This window comes from Musa acuminata, chromosome BXJ3-11, assembly GCF_036884655.1.
Source record: "Musa acuminata AAA Group cultivar baxijiao chromosome BXJ3-11, Cavendish_Baxijiao_AAA, whole genome shotgun sequence".
Classification (NCBI taxonomy): domain Eukaryota; kingdom Viridiplantae; phylum Streptophyta; class Magnoliopsida; order Zingiberales; family Musaceae; genus Musa; species Musa acuminata.
The window spans coordinates 31,112,727-31,139,583 of record NC_088359.1 but is presented as its reverse complement, the minus strand read 5'-3'; the positions used below and the strand labels follow the sequence as shown (position 1 = coordinate 31,139,583).

The following is a 26,857-nucleotide window of genomic DNA, read 5'->3' as shown; positions in this document are numbered from 1 at the left end:
AATTAAAAAAAGGGTTGTAATCTAATGGATTGGAACAATAAAACTATATATATATATATATATATATATATATATATATATATAATACCAACAATATAATTATTTTCATATATAAGAACGATGGTAAAGTTGAAATTCCGGTCATCAATAAGATATATGCGAATCAATCATACTGTTAGTAGTCACAATACATATATTTAGAAATTTCAGCCTCGTTTGAACCCGGTCCAAAAGATCAAGTGGTAGTTAGCCCAGACGGTTTGGTTCAAGATGGAATCGTTCTAAGGATCGTGTGGACCGGGCCATCGTCAGCGAAGTCCATATTTCTCGCTCTCCGTCCCGCCTTTCCTCCCCTTTCGCCTCCATCGTCGCGATCATCGAGTCCTCCGATCCAAGTTGCCGGCGCCTCTGAGACTTGAGTCTGCCTCAGCCCCCCTGCTCCGTTGTCGACCTCCTCGTGGATCCTCTTCCCTTTCTTTCTTTCTTTCTTTCTTTCTTGTTCTATTTATGCTCGAGTTCCGGATGCATCGCTGGTTTCTCGTTGACAAGGGTTTGATTCATCTAGTCCCCGCTTCCGTTTACTTCTATTTTGGTCTCGCCTCTTTAGCCTTTGTCAGATCTGTCGGTACTAATTGATCCTATGAAACTTGTGATGGATGGATACATGTTTTCTGGTTCGATCTTATGGCTCCAAAGAAATCTAGGGCATTATTAAACTTGACCATGATTAGAAGATGTTGTATTGAATGCCACAGAGAAATGGGAAACATGAAGAAGGTACCGCAATCACACACGCTTTATGCTAATCTCTTTAGTCTGTGTACTTGTTGTCGTGAAGATTTGCCGGTTGTTTCACGTAAGGCCTAAAAATTTCTTGGTAACAAGGAGGGGGAATGGGGGTTCATGCTTTGTAAATACGTAGGCAAGAAATGATTTGTTATGTGTTGAGGAGTAATTGAGATGATTAAGGGCTAGTATCTCGCATTAGGAAAAACGACCATGGAAACAATTTGGAAACAAACCAATCTGGAGACGAACAAAACTTGTGTTGTTGTTCATTGGCTACGAGTGAAGTTTAAGAAGATCTTGATTAAATAGAAAACCCTAGAACTAAAAGGAATTAGCTAAGGAAAATTTTGAAGGACTAAGGATTGGAGAATTAAGAGGAACTGGGATCCACAGAAAGAAAAAGTATCTGCATTATCTGCTCGCACTGGTCTTGTAAATGCATGAATATACTTGTTTCAGTGATATAGTCATCCTTTATCAAGATGGTACAAGTCAATCATGTTCATGAAATTGGAGATACAATCGAGTGGGGGGAATAAACACCTCTTGAAGCGGTTGAGAGATAGACAATAAAGATATTGTGGTCCGCCACTAATGAACATTATGTAAATCATACAATATACACCACAAAAAGGTCACCAAATCGAGTTCAATAGGAACAGTGAGAAAATACATGATAAGTTGTTACATTGGGTGATATGACATTGTGAAATTTTCATGTAGCTGACAATTTAGCCAAAGCTTTCATGTCATGGTTTGAGGTATTTTGGCGGCATGTAGTTGGTTTAGCGAAATTTGTTGCGATTATTATTAACTGGTTGAGAACCTCTATATTTAGACTCTTCAATTTATTTCTTCAGCTTGTTCGCATATATGTGTGTCTTTGTTCTTTCCAATTGAAACATAACATCATGGAATAAAAAGAAAAAACATACCAGGGAATCATTATATTTTTTAGCTCCTTAATATGAAATCCAGGTTACACCTCTGTCCATGCATTTCTTTACTTCTTTTGTTGAAGGTCTGATTAATGGAGCCTATGAAGCTAATACTTAAAACCATCTTTTCTTACTAGTTTCTCTTGGAAACTACTTGCTTGCTGAGTTGAAAAAGAATATTTTACCTGTGGAGGTTGATGGTCCACGTGGGTGGATATCTGCATCATGCTGCTTTCAATACTATGAAAATATATCGATTTATACACCTGACAAATGGGTGCATCTACCAAAGATTATGCAACCAAAAACAGGTATACCATATTCTTGTATTCCTTTTGTTTACCAATTTGCCTTTTGGTTTATGCTACGTCAAATTTGAAGATAATGCAGTTTCTTCACTTGTTGCAAACCTGACAGTAATGTGTGTGTGATATCCTTAAGGGTATGGAATAAATTTCATGTTGTACTTCATATTTTTGCTTGGTTTTTTGGTCATAAAATAGCATCTTGATCTAGTAGTAAATTCTATGCAAATTGATACCATATTCACTGTTTGCTAATTCTTAATATGTTTTAAGAAGTACACTTCTGCAGTAACATGAATTTGAAGCAACTTGCTTGCCATGTCATACACGGTCTTGAGTGTTGATTCTCAGTGCATACATGTGTATCTTTGTAATTTGTTAACAGGGGCAAAAAAGACAGACTGGAAGACATGCATATTAATACATGCATTTTATACGATAAACCAAATATGCATGTGTATAATTTCTAAATATATGTATGTGCATGTGTTTAAGAGTGTTTACATACTGGAACTACAAAAAATTGTTGCTAGTGGAAAGAAATTAGTTGATTGAAGGAACATGGATCGATAATTTCTTCTAGCAGAATGAATATTATTTAAAATCATGAAGTCTTCTACTTGTTGAAGGTATTGAAGAAACCAATATAACTATATGATGTTTGAAATGAGCTGATATCAATTGATACTGCTACTCAACCTAAGAAAAAGTAGTCAGCTGTGTGGTATCAATTGATATCACTACTCAATGGAAACAGGTTTTGATTTTGTTTCCCAGCTGTTAGTTCTGTTCATAATCTTGCATTATGTTACTCGATTAAGCTATTTGTCTTTCCCTTGATTTATTTCGTTTTATTTCTTTTCTATGATGAATCTATAGTTATAGACCAACTTTCAGAGCCCAGAGTAGAAAGGAAAAACACTTTGTGGAACTTATAAATTAATTAACAATTGAAGACTTTCTAAATCTGTTCTGTCATGCATTTAATCAGTGGACATGGTTGGTAATTGACTTTGAAAATTAGAGGACTTGTGGTGTAATAGATCCTCTAATTACATTGTTAAGGTAATAAAATTTATTACATCGACAGTGCAGTTGATGTATGCCAAAGCAAATTATTATGCTCGGGTCATGTGTAAATTAGCCAAAAGATTGTCCCCTGACATGTTTTTTTTCTTGGTAGTGTATGTTTCTTTATGTAGAAAATTCATTAGTTAATAGGAAAATTGAATTTTTGTTCCAGAATAGTATCTTTTGATATATCCAAATAGTTTGCTTGGATTCCGCTAAATCGACTTGTTTGTCAGTGCCTGCAGTCGATATAGGGTCGATTCCCACACCTTTTTTTATTCATTCTCTTGTACCACAACCTGTGTCTAGGACTAGTGACGAATGTTTATATGCATGTTTCCTGGGTATACATATCACCAGTTGAAGAAACAATTGCTTGTTTGAGCTGGTTCTGTAAGGTTCATGAATTTGTGAAAGGGACGTCCTGGCAGTTTCTTCTGGTGTGGATTGAGACTAGTACTCCTAGTCTTTGGCATTTCATCTAGCCTATTAGATGGAACATTTTAATAGGTGTCACATAGAAGTCAAATTAATTTAGTGTAGATGCTGCAGTTAATAATGTTCAAGTCTTTGGTAGCAGACAAACTGACGGCACTGTTGATGATGGCCATTTTAATTTTGATGTTTTTATTGGTAACGCCACTTGGAATAACAAATTCCAGGTAAACCACCAATTTGAATAAGCTGCTGTGCTGACTTTGTAATACTCCATGACATTGTCCACTTAATAAAGATGAAAATTATTTTTTATGTCACATATAAGGTTGACTACTGGACTTCTGATGTCAGAGAAGCTTATACTTAATTAGATGGTTTGACTGGTTGCTTGATATAAGGTTACATTTTTACAAAGAAACCGATTACTGGAGAAAGAGGGGGGAAATGTTTGCACATAAGTGCTTCAAATCCCAATTTATTAAGCATTTAGTTATTTGAATTTCATTAATACTAACCATAAGGAATAATGCAAAATAATTCATTTTGTCATGGTTAACACTTTAATCTTTTTGATGATGTTATTAGGCTCTTTTTTCCTTGCAGCCATAGTTGCTAACATTTCTGATGATTGTGACAAGAATTTTCTTCTTTATTCCGAACAATAAAGGTAAGTCGACTTTGCACTTGATGATCAAATAGCATTCTCATACCTGTGACATTTGATTTATTATGATGACTGAAATTTGGTGGGAATAAGTTGGCTTATTAACTGAAAGCGGATATGATTGCATCTGCACAAATTTGTTGGAGATGGATATCGGTATTTATATCCTTGTTTAGGTACTCAAAATCTGTTGGACACGAATACCAGTCTGACTTTAGCTCCGGTTAACATTTCATTATTCAAAATATGCTAGGTTAATTCTTTTATTAGTGTAGGAAGCATTATTATTTGATTGATATTTTTATGTTGATTTACTTTATCTTTTTTTACATGTGCTTTAACGTTTTCTCATCAAAGATGCTCACTTATTCATCTAATTATATGTTCCTACGATATGGAGAATTATATGCATCAAAGTATTAATTTGAATATGTATATGTCACATGTCTTGTCAGAATTCATAAACATCCATGTCTTTTCCAGTGACGTTATTACATTCGAATTTATTGTTTTATCCGTCCTTTAAGGCAATGCCAACTTGTACTGCATCCTTATCTGGACAGTATCGAGATGGATACTCCAGTGTCAGGTAGTGGGCTGCTGAGTACAAGTGAACCTTGATCTCCATCCCCTCTCTCTCTCTCTCTCTCTCTCCCCCCAGTGGGTCATCAGATATTTTTTTATCTCATTGGCTGTTGCGCATGAAAACAATATATTGATTGATTCAGCCAAATGTAAAATTTAATAAATGATAAGCAATCCATAGCAGGAAATCATGACAAAAATGGACGGTCGGATTGTGCGCGTTTCTGCGAAAAGTAATCCTTCAATTTGTTGAATATGTTTACTGTATAATCCTTTAAATAACATGACCGTGTTAACAGGTCGACATGCTCCGACGAGTGGAAGTAGCACGGATGTCGCTCGCAGCCAAATAGCACTTCCTTTTACGAAGCTGCACGGTTGGGAGGGGGAACGAAGCAATCGCGTCAACCGCGCATTGAAGTCGGTTCGAAGGCTCGGCCGTGCTGGGAGCGACGCGTGGATCAGGTTCACGTTTTAACCGCGCCCCCGGGCACGGCTACGCCACTGTCAACTACCGAACCCCCGTGAAAGGAAATAGACGCGTGTAGCGAGCGGTCGACAGTAGACCAGGGACCGGGGGGGCATGCAGATCACGTGAGGGGCAAAAAACCGAGCGCAGCCCAGGCCGCGTGCTGTGTGTTCTAGTGGATATTTTTCTTGTGTTTGTGAATTTGGTGTCTTGAGAAAACAACTTGGTGGTATGTCTATATAGGAGAGAGCCAACAGCTGGCCCTTGACTTGAGGCGGCGCAGGATCTTTCGATATCTCATGCGGTCAAAATGAGCCTCGACTGAAATCGGACGGCAACTGCACTCTTCTTGTGTGGGAGAGAGGAATTTGGTTGCCAGCCTGCGTCTGTTGTTTCCTATGTAGTTGCCAAATAGGTTCCGTCTGAATTACCATTGGGTGACTCGGGGACATTAGGGGTGGAAGGCGAGGGCTGGCGGAGATGGCAGTTCAAAATGCCGAGACGTGCTTCCAGTGGTCGCGGATGTCGCGCGCCAACTCCCTGACGCCCTCCCCCGCCGTCTTACCTGCCGCGGTCCCGTCCCTCGGCTGCAGAAAGCGGCAGGGTTCGGCTGTCCATGTCCGCGATCGCGTCCTCGCCTCGCCCTTCCTTGGGGCCGTCTCTGCCAAGCTGTTTAGGGTCCGTTTGCTGGACATTCGGAGGAGGCGAGGTGAGAAGCGAGCGCTGCGCCGAGCCTTCAGCGGCAGCCTCCAGCGCTTCGAGGCAGAAGGTGACGACTACCAGGAGGAGAACGATGAGCTGTTCATTCAGAAGCCCCAAGAGTTCGCTATTGAACTCCAACAGCAACGAGGTGGTGGCTATGAAGAGGGTATCGAGGAAGCTGCTTTCGTCTCGCCTGCGTCGTCCTCCGATTCGAGCCCTAGTTCTTTTTCTCTGAGCGTGTCGACGAAGCACGAGCCGTTGCGGCTCCCCGTCTGGCCGGAACCGCCGGACTGGCTCGACCAGATCGTACCGGCGATCGTGGAGAAGAACGCGAACAGCGTGGAGCTGCCGCTGTCTCTGCGGATCATAAAGCGGAAGAAGCGGTGGGAGGATGGTTGGTTCCGGGAGGCGAGTGAGTCGGCCTTCTGCTCCGTGAACCGGGCTTTCTCCTCCATGGTGTTCATGATCCGCGAGCTCCAGAGCTACACGCTCCAGATGCGGGAGTTTATCTCCAGCGAGGACCTCCAGGGGATCCTCGCGCGGGTCCAGCGAGAGATGAACTCTTCCTTCGTCTGGCTCTTCCAGCAGATCTTCTCCTGCACTCCGACCCTGATGGTCTCGGTCATGCTCCTCCTTGCCAACTTCACCGTCTACTCCATGGGCCACCTCGACGCCGCCGCCATGGCTGCGCCCAATCCACCGGCACAGTCACTAGTCGAGACGACAGTCGTGGTGGAAGATCGTCGTCACCTGAACCATCACGATCGCTCCTCCATCAAGACGTTCTCTTCGATCGGGAGGACCGCTTCAATCGGAGGGAGCGGCCCGGGCGGCGGTGGGAAGGCGAAGCCGGTCTCGGGGGCCACGGGCGATGGGCGGTCGGATGACGAGCGCTTCTCGTATCGGACGAGTTTCGCCGACGGCACTTCAACGGCTCCAAGGGTGGTGGACATCGAGGAGAGTGGAGAAGGAAGAAGGGGTGATGGCGCGTTGGTGGCGGCGCCGAGGGCGGAAGAGGAGGTGAGGGTTTGGAGAGGAATACTGGAGGAGGTGTCGAGGTTACAAGCGAGCACGAGGGACGAGGCGCTCATGGACCAGGAGACGCTGTGGCGGCTCGTGTCGCCCGTCACGGCCGAGCCGGAGCCCGACGACTACTCGGAATACTTGCGGACCGAGATTATGTACCAGCAGACCCTGTCGCAGGACCCGGAGAACGCTCTCCTGGTTGCCAACTTTGCTCAGTTCCTCTACCTGGTGCTCCACGATCACGACAGGTAACCTGATTAGTTCCTCAACGTACATACACTACCTCTGTTTTTCCCGCTCGGAAGCTATTCGTCGAATTGCATCAGAGAGTAGCCAAAGCAGTAGTAGTAGTAGTCTTAAATGTTTGATTAGTCCGAAATCATTTTACTCAGAATAGGCAGCATCGGTGCAGAATCTTCTATTGATTCTGCTTCTTTTCCCGTGACACCCAGCCCTGTTGATGTGTAGAATCATCAGTGCAGAATCTTCTGTTGTGGGACGGTGGAGTAATCGATAGCTAGAGTGCCGGAATGAAGAGGACTAAAACTGGTTTCTGGACATGTGACAGGGCGGAATACTACTTCAAGAGAGCGGCGGGGTTGGAGCCGGCCGACGCGGAGGCATTGAGTCAGTACGCGAGCTTCCTGTGGCTGGCGAGGAAGGACATGGCGGCCGCGGAGGAAACCTACTTGCAAGCCATCGCTGCGGATCCCAGCAACCCCTTCCACACCGCCAACTACGCCCATTTCCTGTGGAGCACGGGCGCTGAGGACACCTGCTATCCTTTGGACACCGACGACGCATGGCAACAGTGACATCAACCCATACCAAGAAACAAACGACGCACTGCTGTCTCGACGTGTAGTGTCTGTGTATATATATACATACAGTTTGGCGCATTGCATTAAATAAGCTGATGATATATATGTTCAATAGATCGATCAAATTTTCATCTCGATGTATAGCGAGTGTGTATATGTACATATATTTTGGCGCATTGCATTAAATAAGATGACGATTTAATCGAATGACAAATTGGGTAGAATTCTTTTTCCTCGTCTGTTCAGCATCGTTTTCTTGCGATCAGGAGCAGGAAATTGGTGGCCTGGCCTTTGTGATCTATTCGACGGTGATGTGTTCCTCCTCCTTGACCTGTGGACAATTTCCATCATGATTAAGCCACTGCAAATTGTTATCGGCAGAAAGATAAGCTTGGATCTGGCATTACTGTCATCTCTCTCAATGCTGACAGTGCCCAGTGTGTGTGTGGACTCGGGCACTGCTTGGTGAAACTATCCATAGGAACGCAGCTGATTCCATCCTCCCACGGTGAACCACCTTAGCGGAATTCCTTATGGATATGGAACTCCATCGCCGACAAGTGGCCCATTCCACCAATGATCGAATGATCCGACTCCAACTTCATGAAATTTAAGAGGCTTCGATGTGGGCCTTGTTGGGGCACATAGATATTATGATGTCCATGGGCCTCTTATGAGGCCCGACTCATCTCAGTTTTATCACTGCCCAATGCTTGGCTCCTACATCCGTGTTTCATATTCATTATAGTTTTGGATTTCCAGAACTAGATTGCTCCAAGGATAGTGGATTAAGAACATTAAGGTTTGATGTTCTATATACTATCTCATGATTTCGGTGATAGGAGGTGGTGCTAAGAGAAAAATACTTTTTAAGATTCTTCGGGTGGTTGATCTAGAGAGGATGGACAAGCGGTTCGATTTTTAATTTGAGTTCATCTTTATACTTTTTTTTTATTATTATCATAGTAAAAATAATTATTCTTTCATTTTCATTATCGGTGAGGAGTGTTGAATCTTGTAAATTATGCGTTCATTATTTTCTTTGGATTTTAAGGACTATTGTATCGTCTAAAATAATATGAAATGGATGGTGCGTACCGATTTAGGCTAGGCATGGATGAGTACGTGAATCATCCCGTTTCAAAAGATTTAATTCAACTCAAAAAGTGTTGAGCTCGATACAACTTAGTATTTTATTTCTTTAATAATAAAAAAAATCTAAAATATTGAATTAAGAATTAGAGTAGTCGCTGCCCTCTTCTTGCAATGCTACCACCACCGCTGTCGTTGTTTGACTACTATCGTGGTCGTTACTATTAGACACACTATCGTCCTCTTTCTTTTCTTCATGTTCTTCTATTGTCCCTTTTAGAAGGGTTATTATTGAGCTGAGCAATCTACGTGTGCTTCCACAGTAATGTCATACATAATAATGATAGGCTTTAGCAAAAGAACTTCCTACACCGAATTCGGATTCCTTGAGCCAATCATAGAACGACTCACTGGCCGCAGAACCACTACAGATTGGGACAAGAAGAATTACACGGGAGATTAGGCAAATAGGCCATAAACTAATCATCCTCTTTCGGATTCCTTGCCTTTCTTTTCTTTTCAGTGGTCCGGGAATCCAGATGAGTGCCGGAGTGGAGTGACATGGAAATGGGAGTGATGGGTACGAGACATGAATGTCTTGACCGATGACCGACGAAGCTCGACTGGGCTCATTCAGATGGATGACGACGACGACTTGGAATTAAAGAATAATGGTAGGAGGCAGAGAGCAGTCGGTCTAATGGTTATGAACATTAAGAATAGAATGCAGATAGGATGAACATTGAACGCGAGTGCTTTCTTTGACCGATGTCCCGTTTCCGTGTTCTTCGTGCTTGTTTTCCCCACCCAGCGTATAGTCGTCGATATGACTGATCAAATCCGCCCAATGTTCGAGTAAGTCGCACTTGTTAGGATGGAGAAGCACTCCATGTTTTCCTCGTATATTGGGTATTTGGCTGGACCACTCCATCTGGTTCTTGCATGTTGCATGCATCATTTTGGTTTTGGCTGGAGCAGATGTAGATGATGATCAATGGCATGACCCCAGCAGCTTCGGCTACAACAGTGAAACGGACCATCTGCGGCCACTAAAAGCTTTATGGTGGGCACGTATCCTTGTCGCCCATGAACAGATGGCGAGGACGAGGACGACCTCTCTCTGTCGCCTCCTCTCGTCACTACCTTCTCCAGATTGATCCACATAGAGGCTAAATGAGGTTGCTTGCGAGGAGGACGATGACCTCGCCAGCATCCGTCCACTGGTGCTGTGCGCATGAGTCGCCTTGTGGCACCAGACTCGAGATGTAGAGTGGGTTTCTTTCCCTGCTGGCTCCATCGATCGATCGATCGATCGATGATCTACACAGCCTAAGCATTTATTGTCGCTTGTACTGCTCTTCTCCCTCGTTCTCAAGGGGGGGCCATAAACACGCATTCTTCTTGTTCAGCTCCGAGTCTATAGCTAGCTAGCATGGGACATCTTCACAACGTAGCTTTGAAATTAGATTCATCGGAAGACAAGAAGGAAATGTGGAGATCAACGAAGAAGAAAGATCCCCACCATCCGTGCACTATAAACAATGCATAGGTGGTGGCCATCGACCGCGTTCCACGTCCACGACCACGGCCAGTACAGTACTGGTGAAGAGCTCAAGTAGTAGGCACAGCTGTAAGAGCTCAATACAGCCGAAGGCCATTAATATTAACTTGTTATTATGCGTATGAGCTTGCTGTTTAGTGCCTTCCTCGCATCCCCATACGACACTGTCGAGAACAGTGTTTCCCTTTGGTGTTTTCTCAGGGTGGTGTTCATGTTCAGAGTCTGCAGATTTCAACTACAGTACTGCCCACCTCTCCACCATACTCTTCTGTTGTTGTTGTTGTTGTTGTATAACATGATAACATCAATCAACAAAAAAACATTATGATAATTACACTAAATCGATTCGATTTTAGTTTCCTTCACGTCAATCCTAATTTCATGATTGACACAATGCCCCTCTTAAACATATAATAATAATAATTTAAGTTAAAGTTAATTAAGTATTTTTTTGGTTATATTATAAAATTAGATCGGTTTGTATAATCCGATTGAAAATTGGTTCATTTCAATTTTTCAACCCTTCCGATCTAATAATTGAATTAGATCAATTAAATTACTATTTATCGTAGGTGAGAGTACGATGACTCACGAGTAATTATTCATTTTAGATAGTCCCTTTTTCACGATAGAAAAGAATAGTTATACTTATAAGTCAACGTCTCGTTGACCCTCCTGTTAGTACTAGTTGATAAGTTATTAGTTTTGGATGAATTCATAAAAAATTATTGGTTTTAGACGTATGATTTTGTTATTTGAACAAGTCGACACCTCGATATCACAACCAAATCAAACCAATTGTTATCACGTCTTAGATTCGAGCAACACATAATTACTCTCCATAATCATTATCGATATCGAAAGTAATGATCTTCAGAATCAATTATAAAAAGATTTCTGACGAACATTCGCACCGATATCAAATAAAAAAAATCAGATGGGACACAATTTTTTAGGTTTGATGCTTTCATGATCAAATAAAAATAAATTTCAGCTAAAATTAAACAAAGGCTTCACCACAAAATGAACGAACATAGCGAGCGACAGATATGATACATACCCTTCACAGCTTCGTCTCCTCAAATCATGTGATCGATCTTGCAAATGCTAATAGTCAATCCTCCTCAGAGACTTTTGATACTGCGACAGAAAAGACACGCTTTAGCATCAACATCAAGTTGCCATGCACATGCCTTTGTCGACGACCGGGACTTGCTACATAATTGTCATCACTCTTCGAACGATGCCATCGATGTGTCTTTAACTCCTAATTAAAGACTCTCCCACCTCCCTAAATAGCTATTGCAGGCAGTAATGGCCTCACGTCTCCAATCACCGAGCAAGTATGTGTAAGAAAAGACAAGTTAATGGGGGCCATGACACCGTCGGGTGAGTCAAAAAGGAAGGAAGAAAGGAGATCTGCGAGTGCCGCTTTGCTCGGAGCCGAAGGATAACGTGGTGTGGTACTCTTGTTGTGGTGTGTTGTGGCTGTATTATTAACAATAGAAAATGATCTATAAGCTGCTTTCATCCAAGAAAACAAAGGTTACAACAGTCTCCAATTAGGGAGAAGGACAGTCGGTCAATTGTTCCCGTTCGATCTGTCGAATCAATTCATTTGATCCTACTCTCTTTTATGTCCTCGGTAGTAACTTTTGATTACAATACAAAAAAATCACAACACCCGCTGATGAAATATTGATGCTTTAATTTGGTTCCAAAAATATCTCATTTAATGATGAATAATAATAATAATAATAATAATAATAATAATAAATAAATAAATAAATAAATAAATAAATAAATTTAGAATATCTTACAACAACATCACTCTCTCTCCGTCGTAGTTAGGATGCATGTTAGTACGATAAGCTCATAATTAAAACGATAATAAAATGATGATACCTTAATCATTGACGTTAGAAGTACGATAACTTCAGAATAATATTGGCTAAGAGAAGGTATCTCTTAACATCACACGAGATATTGAGGGGCTTAAAATAGATTAAAAAAACCCTCGTATTTGCTTAAATATAAATCCTTCTCTCTCTCCTTTTGTTTACAACCTTACCATGCTCATGCTGATGTTATAGAGTATTCTTTGATTCGAGTATAGAGGGTTTTCGACCAACCATATGCGTCTCCTCTGTCTGTCTTGTAGGCCATCTCATACTCCATGTCATCATAATAGTTATTTCATATCAAGTTGTTTCATTTATTTCTTTCGCAATATTGTTGATCGATCTAAGCCTGAGAAAACCTATGCCAACAAGTGTTATGATAAGATGCTTGGCCTAAAAAACACTAGCAAAAATGATAAAGGAGAGAAAAATAAACCTTTAAGATAATTATTAATGATAATAAAATTTATTATTACAATAAGAGCTTATCTAAAGAGTTATCTCTATGATCATAGGAGCTCATACAATACAATAAAGAATAGATCAAGAAAAAAATAATCTAAAGGTGATCACGATGAGGACACAACGATAGCAATGAACAAAAGCATGATAGATGAACGAAGACCATAGCGACATAACAAAGGTGATATCATCATTTAGAAAATAAATGATGTTACGTGAGAATAAAAAAAAAATTTAATTTTTTTTAAATCATATATATATATATATATATATTTATGTGTGTGTATAAAAGACCAAAATGGTCATGCAAGAAGAAGCGCAAACACCTAATATTCTTCGTTTCCTACCCTTTGAGATCTTAAATAGTGGAGTCGTCAATCAAGCGAACAGTTGAGAGAGAGAGAGAGAGAGAGATGATTGCAGCCTAAGAAACGTTGGGACAGAGGAAGCCGAGTCCCACCGCTGCTGACCATAAAGGGTGGAGGGAGAGTGCTCGATCCTGCCATCAAATACCATTTGTTTCTCCTCCTCCCCTTTCCCTATTCCCTTTGCTTCCCGCAGCGGAATCAAACCCAAAAACCATCAGCTCCATCTGATACCAATGATGACGAGAACCAGAGGACACGAGTAATTTCCAGTACATTTCAGCTAAAGAGCTGACAACACCACCCGGACTCACCTCCTCTCCTCCTCCCCGTACTCGACCCATCATTTGGTCTCTCTGCTTCAGTTGAATTAAGGTACTTCAGTTTGATTCCTTGTTTTTTCGATTGCTGTCCTGCAAAACTGTCACTCGAAGCAGATTCGAAGGTTTTCTGCAGCGATCACTGTCAAGGATGCTCCCGCCGAAGCAAGCTGAGGAAGCAGCCATCCCGGCGACTGACATTGCTACCTTCAGCAATGAGACGGCGCAAGGTGGCGACAAGGAGCGGGGAGGCGAGACAGACTCCGTGTTCAGCATGAAGAGCCTCCTCTGGCACGGCGGCTCCGCCTGGGACGCCTGGTTCAGCTGCGCCTCCAATCAAGTACTTCATACCCACACTGATCACAAACTGACGAAGATTCCATTTGTTTCTTCCGTTCTCTCTCTGCTGACGAGTGGAGCTGGTGTCAATTGCAGGTGGCGCAGGTGCTGTTGACGCTGCCCTACTCGTTCTCGCAGCTGGGGATGCTGTCCGGGGTGATCCTGCAGATGTTCTATGGCTTCCTCGGAAGCTGGACGGCGTACCTCATCAGCGTCCTCTACATCGAGTACCGCGCCCGAAAGGAGAAGGAAAACGTCAGCTTCAAGAATCACGTCATCCAGGTCCGGTCCCCCCTTGCCTCTCCGGTTCCTTCTCTCTCACTCCTCTCCGACCACTTCCCTCGTCAAGATTCCAAGTCGACAAACCCCTCAGTTCCTCTTCCTGCTACTGACTAAGAGGAGTGCTTGTTTGTGACAGTGGTTCGAGGTGCTGGATGGGCTGCTGGGGCCATACTGGAAGGCCGCCGGCCTCGCCTTCAACTGCACCTTCCTCCTCTTCGGCTCCGTCATTCAGCTCATAGCCTGTGCCAGGTATCTTTTTCCCCCTCTTTCGGGTCGAGATGCGTCGCTAGGTCATACACCCATGAAAGCTTTGCTTGATCGGTGTCGGTGATGGAGCAGCAACATATACTACATCAACGACCGGTTGGACAAGAGGACGTGGACGTACATATTCGGCGCCTGCTGCGCCACGACGGTGTTCATACCTTCCTTCCACAACTACAGGATATGGTCCTTCCTCGGCCTCGGCATGACCACCTACACCGCCTGGTACCTCACCATTGCCGCCGCCGTCCACGGCCAGGTAACGTCATCCACAACGAGAACAGTAGCGTAGGATCTGATTGGTGGCTGATTTGATTGCCCACTTAATTAAGCTCACAGAAGGAATGATGACGATGATGCTCTGTTCCGGATGGATGATGCAGGTGGAAGGGGTGACGCACTCGGGTCCAACGCAGCTAGTGCTCTACTTCACCGGCGCAACCAACATTCTCTACACCTTCGGCGGCCACGCCGTGACCGTGTGAGTGCTCGCTTTCCCCCATCGGCCCCATCTTGCTCCGATGATTCATCACTCTTACCTTAGGAGGCTGTAATTAGCAGCAGAACTCGTCAGATGCAAGTTTCGATCATCCTTTACCTCCGGAGTCGGAGTCCACAGGTCTCTATCGCAGAAGGAAGGCGTCGCAGTGGGAATCTGAACTTTCAAGTCTGCCGGGTGGTGATCGACCAGAGAAAGGAACTACCTGGAATTAGATAACGTAATTTAGAAGGAAAACAGAGGAGCACCGAAGAATTTGATCTGATTACAGGAACATGCATTGCTCATGCTATCATCCCTCAATTTATTTACTCTGTAACTCCTCCATCTCTGCAGGGAGATCATGCACGCGATGTGGAAACCGCAGAAGTTCAAGCACATCTACCTGCTGGCCACGGTGTACGTGTTCACCCTGACGCTGCCGTCGGCGGCCGCCACCTACTGGGCCTTCGGCGACCAGCTTCTGACGCACTCCAACGCCTTCTCGCTGCTGCCCAAGTCGAGGTGGAGGGACGCCGCCGTCATCCTGATGCTGATCCACCAGTTCATCACCTTCGGCTTCGCCTGCACCCCGCTGTACTTCGTGTGGGAGAAGGTGATCGGAATGCATGACGCCAAGAGCGTCTGCCTGCGCGCCCTCGCCCGGCTTCCCGTCGTCATCCCCATCTGGTTCCTAGCCATCATCTTCCCCTTCTTTGGCCCCATCAACTCCGCGGTGGGCGCTCTCCTCGTCAGCTTCACCGTGTACATTATTCCCGCTCTGGCACATATGCTCACCTACCGGACACCATCTGCACGACAGGTACCCGTCCTTCTTACCCTGCCTGCCCTCAGTTGTTCTACGTGGTTAAGATGAACCGTCCAAGGATACCAGTCCACTCATCTGGTCCTCCATGGACATGGATGGAGACATGACGACGATCCGCGGTTGCTTTCCGTCATCTTAACCTCGCCTAATAAGACAGATCTAAATCTCCTCCTAAACCCTGCAGAATGCAGCGGAGAAACCGCCATTCTTCTTGCCGAGCTGGACGGGAATGTACGTGGTGAACGCCTTGGTGGTGGGATGGGTGCTCGTCGTCGGCTTCGGACTCGGCGGATGGGCCAGCATGACCAACTTCGTCAGGCAAGTCGACACCTTTGGGCTCTTCGCCAAGTGCTACCAGTGCCCCAACCCCCATCCTCCTCACCCTGCCCTTCCGCCACAGCAGCGTCGCCAGCTTTGAACTGATGCACCTCTACTTAGTTCTCCGTTTCACCGGAAACATAGGAAGGAATGCTTGGACGAGAGGCTGTGCTGAATGCTTTGTCCTGCGTTTCTATTCTTTTGGCACTACACGATGGTTTCCTCGCATGTTGTAACTTCTTCTGTCTGGTTGTTCAACGCGTTAAATTGCAGGAATAATCGTGTTGCAGCTTTACACATGCAAATCATATATATATGTATATGTATATATATATCCATTTCTTTCTGAATACGAGCCACATAAATGTAGAGCTGTCATCCTCCTCCCATGATGATTCCTTCTCTGCTCCAATCGGTGGTGGGCTAAAACCATTAACAGTTAAAATCTTTGTGATACATCAGACAATGGAGGGTAGAAATAGTTTAGGATTACTATTAAAGCCACGGCTCAAACGAAAACAAGATGGCGTCAGGATCATACCTGGTTAGGAGCATCAAAGGAAAGGAAATGGAGGAAAAGGCTGCTCGGATATATATGATGGTGTGCTTCATCCTCAGAAAGCATTTTACCTGCATCATGTCCTACTTGCACCACAAAAGGCGGGGAGGGATACGGTGCTTTCAGCAAATCAAGCAGCATGCTGGATTCCAAATGTGCTGGAATGCTGCAGTACCCACCACCATCATTAGCAAGCTCAGCAATCAAGACAAGATTTCAGCAGGAAGCATTTATGTGGGCCTTAGTACTAATTTCTAGAGATAACTATGTTAAGCTCAACAAATAGGAGAGAACAATTACATGAATCCCCAGAAAACTTGTCATATCTTTGTGAATGGACTACAAACAAGACTATGTTTAGATACACAGCTAACAGAGAGCAAGCAACACAGGAATTCCAAGCATAAATTCCAAAGAACCAATAACCAGACTATCTGATATACTTAGTTGATGGAAAATCCTTCTGATTACCTCAGAGCATCACCGGTCCATAGAATCTTGTCAAAATCTCCAATACACGACTGAGGTTTCTCCTGCACCAAGAATAGAAAAACCTTCCAGTCAAGTGAAAATTCTGATCTAATTCAAGTGTTTTTTTCTTGCCTGCCATGTTCAAATACATAGCCTCTCTATACAGACCATCGTATATGGTTGATACAGGAAGTTCAGAGAATCTTGTGAGGGAGTTCTACCAAAATTTGACTCTGCTCACAGCTCTAAGAACTCTAGACCGATCAGCAATCAAGTAAGATAAAAGAACTTCCTGTTGAATATGAATAGATGTCAATGTGACAAGCATAATGCATGAGGAAGTCAACAGAAATTCCATGAGGGCTCGAGGGATAAGAACCGTCGACTATAAGAACTTGCACCTCTGAATGTCTATGCACAATGGTATTCTAGAGGATACTTTGTAAACTCGCATCAGTTCCATCAATGGAGCATTTTAGTCATTAGGCCCATTGAACAAAAAATGTTAAGCTACTGCATCTAAACACAAAATCAAAATCACTCTTAACTGAGCAACCAAAAGTCCAAGACATAAATTAGATTCAATTCCGTAAGTAACAACTGGACCTCAAAAGACCAAAAGAAAGTTTTCATTATATAGGATATTCCAAAATCAATTGTGACAGCTATTCTTTTTTCATCATTTGCTCAATTTTTTGGCATATAATCACCCTATGATAGTGTCTCTTAGCATTATGTTTTTTTCCTGTTTAATTCACCAACTCATTAGCAAACATTTAAATGACCTTATACCATAAGCGACATAGATGCCCCTCCTAGAACACAACAGTCAAAGTATCCGGACTTACACAAAATTTAACACTTAGAACATTGAAAAGGATTTCATTCACTTTTAACTTTTTAAACAGTTAATTCACAACTATTGAGCACAAGGGCATAGATTCAGGAACTAGTTTTGTAGGGTCATGTATAGGCTATAGTAACTTTAAAAAGGTTACACCAAAATGAATTACCTCAAGTTAGAGAGACTATCTGCTAGAAGAGTGACAATCGATGCTATGCTAAAAGGTAAGTTTGTGTATGTATATAACATGACCTTAAATGGCATTCTGGAAGATATCTCAAAAAAAAACAAAAATCCAATCACAAATCTTAATCATCTCCTATAAGAAAGTTCAGGAAGCTTCTCACTCGTAAAAGCTAGCAGCTTCTGAATCCCAAAATTTTAAAAGATCAGAAGAATATATTAGATACGAAGTGCAGTCATTAGAATGGTATATGCATCCACAATGTGAAGGAAATGACAATGTTAAATCTATAATAAAATTTTAACCTCCAATCATAATACTCCATTCTTCATAAACAAAGAGGTTATCAACCATTTAAACAAAATTAAATACATCTAAAAGGCCTAGATATCCTACAGTATATGAAGCCTTTAAACAACACCATTTAAAGGTAAGCTATATGGTAACTTCAATATAATAGTTGATCATAAAATATATAGATGGTTAAAGATCTATACAACAAGTCATGACCAAGAATATATCAAATTTACAACAAAAGTCACTTAAATTAGCTAGTTGACCCAGCTAACCAATAATATACCAAATTTACAACAGAAGTCACTTGAAATAGTTAGTTGACTCAGCTAACCAAGAAAACACTAAATTTACAACAAAAGTCACTTCAAATAGTTAGTTGACAAATAAATCAGTGTAAATATGCAATGCAACATAACCTTGATGATCTTTAACATCTCTTTGCTTGTCGTTTCAAGTCTGTTCTTAAGAGTCAGGAGTGCCTCCTCTGCAGCCTATATATTATTAAAGTGGATATTAGGCAGAAACTAGAATGTCCAGATAAATATTTTGCAAACTGTGAGCATTGTGGATCTGAGGCAAATAAGATCAGACTGCAAACATTAAAGATTGTATGATGCAGATTGACAAACATATCCAATAAGTTCTAAAATATCACACATCAAATAATGCTATTTTAAATGGGTGTTGATATAGCTAAATCTTTTATCACAAGTTGAAGATGATTTATACAGATATTGTTGTGGAAAGACATTCCACTGGGTGAAAAACAAAGGATGACATGTAACAAACTAGAAGTTGAAACAAGATATGCAGGCCTTGGATCAAAACTGATTAGGATAAAACATGTTGGCCTACCCTTTCAGCAATCAGTCTGTACAAGTAACCCATCCATGACCGATTTCACTGTAGAGTGTAGACAATAAGAATTTGTGTATGACAGCAGAAATCGATATTGTGTGTCCAACGATATGTGACTCAAATTCAGATGCAAGATTACCTAAAAGACAGAATGCTACAATTCGAAGACAAAATGACAAGCACAAAACAGTCGAGTGGCTTGATCAGCACTGCCCTCCTAACTTTAATATGAGAGGTAAATTAACAAAGTCATAGAGAAATATTTCTAAAATGATGGAAAAAGGGAAATTATCTTTTCAGGGCTCACAGTCCTACAATATAGAGGGAAAGGAAACTAGACATGCATCCATGAAGATCAAGTACAAAAAGAAATGTGGACAAAAAGATGATAGGACCACCTGAAGCTTAGCCTCCTCTTTGCTTAAACCAACTCCCTTTCCCAAAATATTTCCAGCTAATTCAACCTATAAGATAGTAAGGTGCAAAATCATAATTATTTTCACAAAGAGTATGAAATGATCAGATATGCTTCATTGTTAACCCATAAAATGAAAAGAATAAGCATGTTATGAGAGCAAGAAACATAGAAGGTAAATGTAATAGTTATAAACAATTGAACTGAGACAGAGCTATATAACCTGAAAACAATACTCTCCCTTATTTGGCATCACAGAAAATGTTGTTTTTTCCTGGAATACTATAGTTTGTCCGTCCAAACACTAGAAATTAAATATGGAGCTTGCTCAGTTAAATGACTGTTCCAACATTAGTAACAAATTTCAAAGCATTACAGAAAAGCATATGTTCATTACTTGCTAGTTTTTTAATACCAGACAGGACAGAGAAGAATCTAAGTCAATACCCAATTTTTGTGATGTACTGGCAGGTGAGTGTTCTTTCTTGGCTGGCTCATTTTGAGGGCTGTCCGTATCATTTAAGAAGCCATTTTCATTCCCAAGAAAATGCTTATTAACACTTGTAACCATACCACCAGTAGCAGGCACAATAAAGGATGAATAGTCTCCTACAATTCCACAAGAAAAAAAAAGGTAAATTAGATAGCCGATCTGTTATGGAACTCACATAAAAAGTTGTCCAGTTACAAAAAGCACTAAAAAACTTCAAGCGGCAACAAACTTTCCAAGAAGAAGCAGCAAAAGTAGTACTAAGCAAATAGTGAGATGATATATAAAAGGCTGGTTCAACAGTAAAATATTACTAAAAATAGGTCATCACTAATAACTTTGCTCAACTGATTCAGCATAAAATAAATAAGTTTAATGCATATTCAGTTTCCCATGAGCGAAAGCTTTGTCACGACTCGAGCCTGATGGGCTAACTAGCCTATCAACTTCGTTTGGTTTAAACGACTGACCAAAATGCTTAAGTTGAAGTTGCTAGTAGTACACTCATCATACCCTTATAAGTCAAATCTTAATCTTGCCCACTTTCGATGTGGGACTAATCAGGGGTGTTACAATCACGACTCGGGTCTGATGAACCAACTGGCCAATAACTCCATTTTGGTCCTTTCAATCACGGACCAAAATGCTTAAGTTGAAATTGCTAGTAGTACACTCATCATACCCTTATAAGTCAAATCTTAATCTTGCCCACTTTCGATGTGGGACTAATCAGGGGTGTTACAATCACGACTCGGGTCTGATGAGCCAACTGGCCAATAACTCCATTTTGATCCTTTCAATCACGGACCAAAATGCTTAAGTGAAAGTTAACGTAGTACACTCATCAGGCCCATATAAGCCAATCATACTCATTGCCCACTTCCGATGTGGGACTAATGGGATGTTACAACTTACAAGCTTGGTACCAGAAATCCACCTTCAAATATTTTCGGAACAATCATATTTGATCTCATCAAAATTGTTTGACTCAAGGGGTAAGACATGACAGGCATTGATCAAGTGCACATTCAGCCAACCACACTTCAAAAAGGAGTTTTACAAACAAAAAAAAAAAAAACTCGATAAACCTTCACTGTCTAGCTAATGTGTGTGGATATCCAATAATAGCTTGTCAGACAATTCACAGTCTAATGAGAAATTTAGGTTCCCCCACTAAGAAAGGCCTTGATAAATACAAAAAGGAGGAAAAGTTTGATATAGGTAAAGCAGTAACATGAACTAAAATATCCTAACTGTTCAAACTTTTAGGAAGTGAAATTCTTTTTTTTTTTATTGAAGTGAAATTCTAGTGTCATAAATACCACACCAATCCATATATGAAATGACTTCTTAAATGAGTATGTTGCACACACTTTGTTAAGGTATGTTCACAGAACTCCATAAGTGATACTCGGTCACAATGCAGGGGAATTGTATACCGACCATGTGACGCTAGCCACATACATAATTGCAACTACATCTATGGCCCAAGCACGGGACTATACGAGTCGACGTCGTGCCCCAAAAACCCGGATGGGCCAACCCATGCCGCAGGGGGCGTACGGGCGTGCCTTGGGAGGTACCGATGGTCACTATCAACCATTGTACTTCCGGGCCATCTTCGCATGTATAAATACCAATTCCCTATCCTGGGAGAAGGGGAGACAAAAAAAAGACATACCTGCACTCACAAACTTAACCATCAGAGGGGTCGGGTCGGGAACCTCCCCCCGACATTGATCTATTGTGTAGGATCCTGGCAAGATTGAGCGCAACGCTACTCCACCTCAGGACGCCATCGAAGATTCGATCGTAGCCCCCGAGCCGAGCTCCTCGGCCCGACCTCGCTCCCCCATCTTTCTTCCCCTTGAGAAGCCACATGGACGACCTTGCGCTTTCAAGATTGGATCAAGCAGTGCCAACTCTAGGCCACAGCATGGATAAAATCAAGGGTTAAACAATCCAAGTCGACCAGCTCCCAAAATGGATAAAATCACTCACCTCAACATAATGTTGCAAATCCTTATTGCCTCCATTTATGGACCTTAACTCAATCTGTCCAATACAAAAAGAAAAAGAAAAGTTAGATACAAGACGAAAATCCTTTGGGATTCAGCACAAGCAAATACCTTAAGAGTTACATCTCCTGCCGATTTCTTGCATTGTAGAAATGAACATGGATGCGGCAAGCCGGCAAGTAAACTTGGTTGTCCCGATTCACTATATAGATTTATGTTGCTTGCAGATGGTTGATTTACTGATATCTTGCCATCTTCATCAGAAGCAAATCAATTAAGGAAAAACACAAGAACGCACCAGAGTAGGCACTATAAATTAATTAAGATATCTTTTTACTTTTTTTTTCAAAGCAAAGGTGATAGTAGAAATCTTTTCCCCCAATGGTGGCTTGACACATGGCAACACAATCAGCAGTGAGGGGGCAAGACCCAATCAACAGCTAGGCCACATGGACATCAGTCCAAAACAATAGTAAGATTCGGATATCTCACCTCTCTTGTGCACATGGGCCCGAATCGTATTAAGCTGATTCGGACATCGTCAATTGATAGGGAATATTCTCGCACTAACTACAGTTCGCTAGTTGGCGGCCACCGTGGAGCTGACTGTGAACTCAACCTGGTAGGCGGCACCCTTCCACTCGGTCCCGTGCCACACAGGACTATACGAGTCGACGTTGTGCCCTAGAAACACGGATGGGCCAACCCATGCCATAGGGGTGTACGGGTCGGTTGCCCGCGCGACCGTGCCTTGGGAGGTACCGGTGGTCACTATCAACCATCGTACTTCCGAGCTATTTTCGCATGTATAAATACCAATTCCCTATCCTGGGATAAGGGGAGACAAAAAAAAGACACACCTACACTCACAAACTTAACCATCGGAGGGGTCGGGTTAGGAACCTCCCCCTGACATTGACCTATCGTGTAGGATCCTGGCAGATTGAGCGCAACGTGACTCCACCTCAGGACGCCCTCGAAGATTCGATCGTAGCTCCCGAGCCGAGCTCCTCGGCCCGACCTCGCTCCCCCATCTTTCTTCCCCATTAAAAGCCACATGGACGACCTTGCGCTTTCAAGATTGGACCAAGCAGTGCCGACTCCAGGCCACAACATAAAGGTGCACAACCCCGATGATAGAGAATATTTTGACAACCAATCACCACCTGCCAACTAATCACCTCGAGGATGCTGATACGGAAGAAAGGGCCCTAATCATCCTCCCCTTATCGCCGACGTGGGAGGCAATTATAGCTTCTCAGGCCCCATGGACAATAGTCCACGAGAGATCGTTCGGGCTTGTCCTCCCTTTTTGCCCCCGTGGGCAAGACGCCAAAGGGGGACGATGGGGTCGTTACAAGGTGCCCCCTCAATTGACCACCCTAGTGTCAGCCTAAGGGACACTTTTTTTGGAGAACACCTCATACCCCAAAAGGAACCTCGGACTGACTTGAGCATCGGAGGGATCGGGTCGGGAAACTTCTCCCGACACTAGTCTTTGTGTAGGAAGTGCCCGGGAAGTCGAACCCCTACCTCGGAGCCACTCCAAGTCCACCTCGGAGCCACCTCAAATACGTCCGGGCCACTTAGAGGGGACCTTGAACATTTCTACACCTTCGAGTCTAGATCAAACGGGCTGACTCAAACGTCGACGGTACTTTCCCTCGACATTTTGGCGCTAGAGGATGGGCCTGAATGTCGCAAGAACGTCCACCCGCTAACCCTCTCAACGAACGATCCAGTGAGGAGGCTTTGCCTCTAACCCATAGCACCTTTACTCGAGGGGACAACTGCCCTCCTTCCCCCATGTAGATGCATCCACTTTTGCTTAAACACCAGGGCATTACTGGCGTCTGTTCAATTACCCAGGTCTTTCACCTCGGGGACAAATATGGGCCACCTGATTGTTCCCGCCGAAGCATTCTTGAATCTTACTCACCAGGTATAGACGCTCACGGGCATGATACAGGCTATCACCCCACTCCTGCCCAACTAACTCAACAAGTCACACCATTGTCTCAACCATGGTCGATGTCCCAACCACTGTTGTCGTCCACACCTGTCGGGATTCCACTAACTGACCCAGTACCGACAGCTCAGGATTGTCCTAGGCCCGTTAAGCTACCGGCAGAAGGAGCACCCCGCTCCCAAACCGTGGATTTTAGCACGTCGCTGCATCAACGCACTACCCTTCTCGAATCAGAGACCCAGTCAACGGATTCAACGGACGACTCCTTGAGGGCCCAACTATGACAAATGGACCAACGCTTAAACGAGATGCGTCGAGAGTTCCAGCAATCCAAGGGGGAAGGTTCGATTGATCTCACCTCGGATCGCTCCCCGTTCACCCAAAGCATCCAGGAGAAATTGAACTTGACAAATTTTTGCCTTCCATCACTAGAAGCCTTTTACGGCAACTCTGACCTAAAGGAACACACTGTCGCCTTTCACGCTCAAATGCCTTTGTATGACACCTCCGATGTTTTGATATGCCGCATTGTCACGAACTTAGCTGATTTTACCTAAGTCGTGTGACACCCTTGCGTGTCCGTCCGCAAAGGTCAGCCTCACCAAATCCTCCCATGGTCCCTTAGGATCTACAAAAGAAAAACCGGGTTAGAGGAATCACCTCACTCGGGATCCACAAGCAACCATCACAGAAAACACTTCATAGCCAATGCAAATTACAAACAGACTTTACAAGACTAATTGAGACCTTTTCCGCCTTGCTCGGCGTTGTCACAAGATGCAGCTCTTCGCTCCCGGCGACCACCACCGCATCCTGCACAAGAAAGAATGAGCACCATAGGGATTCTTGCACAGAAAGAGGAGAAAGGAGAAAAAGGGACGAGGAGGGACCTTGCGTTCTCGGAAGCATGAGAGGTAGAGTCGGTTGAGGAGGGGATGATCGGCGTCGGACCTGGCTTGAAGTTTGCAGCGGAGGGCGAAAGGGGAGATGGTTTGGAGGACGGATAGGGGAAGGCACCGCTCGCTGGGAAGGGAGAGGCAATCGACGCGTATCTCGTTGGTGTTAGGGAACGGCGAGCTATGGCCCTTACCGTCGCTGTTCTTGGCGGCCGGGAACACTTCGGCTTCTCCAAGGAACACGTCTCAATGGTAGACCTTGCAGCTGATCCCCGGTCGACGGCCCATCACGCCGCGCGACGTGAGCAAGTAGGGTTCCGCGCAAGGCTTATGAAGAAATGACCGCGAGAAGGACACCGGGATTCTCTCCTTCCACACGCCTTCCCAACCTCAATCGGTTCCGCTTGCTGCTGTCCGGGGTGGAGCACAACAACGTCCGGCGAAGATTGGAGAACTCCGTCGTCCGTCTGTCTTTATGGCCCAAAGACTCGCGTCGTGGGGGAAGTTTTCCCCTCACGGAGAAAATATCAAATAGAAAATATTACTCACCAACTTTTTGTCTCGGAGGTTCCATTGATATAACTATATTTTAATTTACTTGAATGAATGGGGAGGTTTTCGTCAATCTATACTGCCAACGTAGCTGTTCAAATATCACTTTTTTTTTTTCATGCACCCTTGATTAAAAATTTAGAACTTCCAATATAGTAATATTATATTATTTTATATAAATATAATAAAAACATATTATATTGATAATATTATATTATATATTAATATTTGATAGAAAATGGATCGTTAATTGACATGTGGTCGTTTGATCCAAATTATTATTCGTCCGTATATAAAAATTTAAAATAAAAAATATAAGTTTTCTTCCGATTAATTATGACAAAGAAGATAAGTTTTCTTCAAATTGATCTCAGAGTCACTTTAAAGTCATCTCAAATCCACTTCGAAACCATCTCGGAATCATTTCAAACACTCATACACATATAGGTTCAGATCAATTGACCAAAATGTCAATAATATTTTTTTTAACAATATTTAAGCAATAATGGAGATTTTTAAGATTAAATATTATTTGTATTATAGTAAATTTATGTAAAAGACTTTCATAATATTTTTTATTTTTATTTATTTATTTTTCTTTCTCATCATTTTTCCTGGTCGATACTTGTTCCTCCCATAGATTTTATCTTAGTATGTGATAATTACCTCTACTTATTCTTTTGAATAAGCAATAAGGATGAGACATGTTGTCAAAAGATCCCCAAAGAAGAATGCTTGTTTTTTTTTTTTTTGAAATAAAGATTTATATTATGTTGAAAAATTGTCATACAAATGATCTAACTGCGAGGGCCACCATCCAATAACAAAATTGGTTTATAAGCTGGGCAAATAGTGTAAGAGAATAAGTATCCTTAGTTGTTGTTTATATATATATATATATATATATATATATATATATATATATATATATATATATATATATATATATATATATATAAATCACTTAATGACATTAACATTATTAGTGGCTAACAAAAAAATAGTTATTCAGAATATTATAAATATTCTATGGAGGTATCACTGGGTTATCCAAACAGTTAATGACTTAAGAAATAAGATCGAATTCAAGTTTTTTTTTTTAGTTCTAGAAAAAAATTGATGATGTTGGATGTGTCGAAAATTGATGGTGTGATCGTTGGTGATATCTTTATCAACCCGATACGATTTTGGATTACGTGCATAAGAATCTGAAAATGATTGAGATGATGATTTGGATCTTCACAGAGAAACTGATTTACATGAATATAATAAGAGTACTTCGACT

At 42.5% G+C, this 26,857-nt stretch overlaps 3 protein-coding genes across 16 annotated transcripts; 2 read left to right on the top strand and 1 right to left on the bottom strand.

The window, feature by feature from the left end:
- The first annotated feature begins 312 nt into the window (after positions 1 to 312).
- LOC103972290 (uncharacterized) lies at positions 313 to 8,022 on the top strand. Of its 3 annotated transcripts, none has more exons than XM_065174770.1 (4): positions 313 to 457; positions 1,865 to 2,038; positions 5,090 to 7,235; positions 7,556 to 8,022. In XM_065174770.1, the coding sequence occupies exons 3-4, from the start codon at positions 5,740 to 5,742 to the stop codon at positions 7,800 to 7,802; spliced, it is 1,743 nt and encodes a 580-aa protein (XP_065030842.1). In that variant the 5' UTR covers positions 313 to 457; positions 1,865 to 2,038; positions 5,090 to 5,739; the 3' UTR covers positions 7,803 to 8,022. The 3 variants fall into 3 exon arrangements, with proteins under 3 accessions (XP_065030842.1, XP_018676461.2, XP_009384855.2); XM_018820916.2 differs by having other exon boundaries at positions 345 to 550; XM_009386580.3 differs by having other exon boundaries at positions 345 to 777.
- Positions 8,023 to 13,214: 5,192 nt separating this feature from the next.
- LOC135653048 (auxin transporter-like protein 1) lies at positions 13,215 to 16,324 on the top strand. 3 transcript variants are annotated; one of them, XM_065174474.1, is made up of 8 exons: positions 13,215 to 13,564; positions 13,646 to 13,849; positions 13,945 to 14,130; positions 14,267 to 14,379; positions 14,470 to 14,653; positions 14,778 to 14,875; positions 15,230 to 15,695; positions 15,886 to 16,324. In XM_065174474.1, exons 2-8 carry the CDS (start codon positions 13,661 to 13,663, stop codon positions 16,117 to 16,119), a joined length of 1,470 nt encoding a protein of 489 aa, XP_065030546.1. In that variant the 5' UTR covers positions 13,215 to 13,564; positions 13,646 to 13,660; the 3' UTR covers positions 16,120 to 16,324. The 3 variants fall into 3 exon arrangements, with proteins under 3 accessions (XP_065030546.1, XP_065030545.1, XP_065030544.1); XM_065174473.1 differs by having other exon boundaries at positions 13,635 to 13,849; XM_065174472.1 differs by having other exon boundaries at positions 13,627 to 13,849.
- LOC103972287 (uncharacterized) lies at positions 16,250 to 25,552 on the bottom strand. Of its 10 annotated transcripts, none has more exons than XM_065174476.1 (13): positions 25,015 to 25,552; positions 24,872 to 24,937; positions 24,483 to 24,752; positions 22,267 to 22,409; positions 22,139 to 22,192; positions 21,819 to 22,061; positions 20,095 to 20,256; positions 19,871 to 19,951; positions 19,631 to 19,696; positions 18,791 to 18,865; positions 17,050 to 17,111; positions 16,561 to 16,744; positions 16,250 to 16,442 (listed from the first exon to the last, which is right to left on the bottom strand). In XM_065174476.1, exons 7-13 carry the CDS (start codon positions 20,164 to 20,166, stop codon positions 16,395 to 16,397), a joined length of 588 nt encoding a protein of 195 aa, XP_065030548.1. In that variant the 5' UTR covers positions 20,167 to 20,256; positions 21,819 to 22,061; positions 22,139 to 22,192; positions 22,267 to 22,409; positions 24,483 to 24,752; positions 24,872 to 24,937; positions 25,015 to 25,552; the 3' UTR covers positions 16,250 to 16,394. The 10 variants fall into 10 exon arrangements, 9 of the variants coding, with proteins under 9 accessions (XP_065030548.1, XP_065030549.1, XP_065030550.1 ...); XM_065174477.1 differs by having other exon boundaries at positions 24,678 to 24,752; XM_065174478.1 differs by lacking the exon at positions 24,483 to 24,752.
- Positions 25,553 to 26,857: the final 1,305 nt, after the last annotated feature.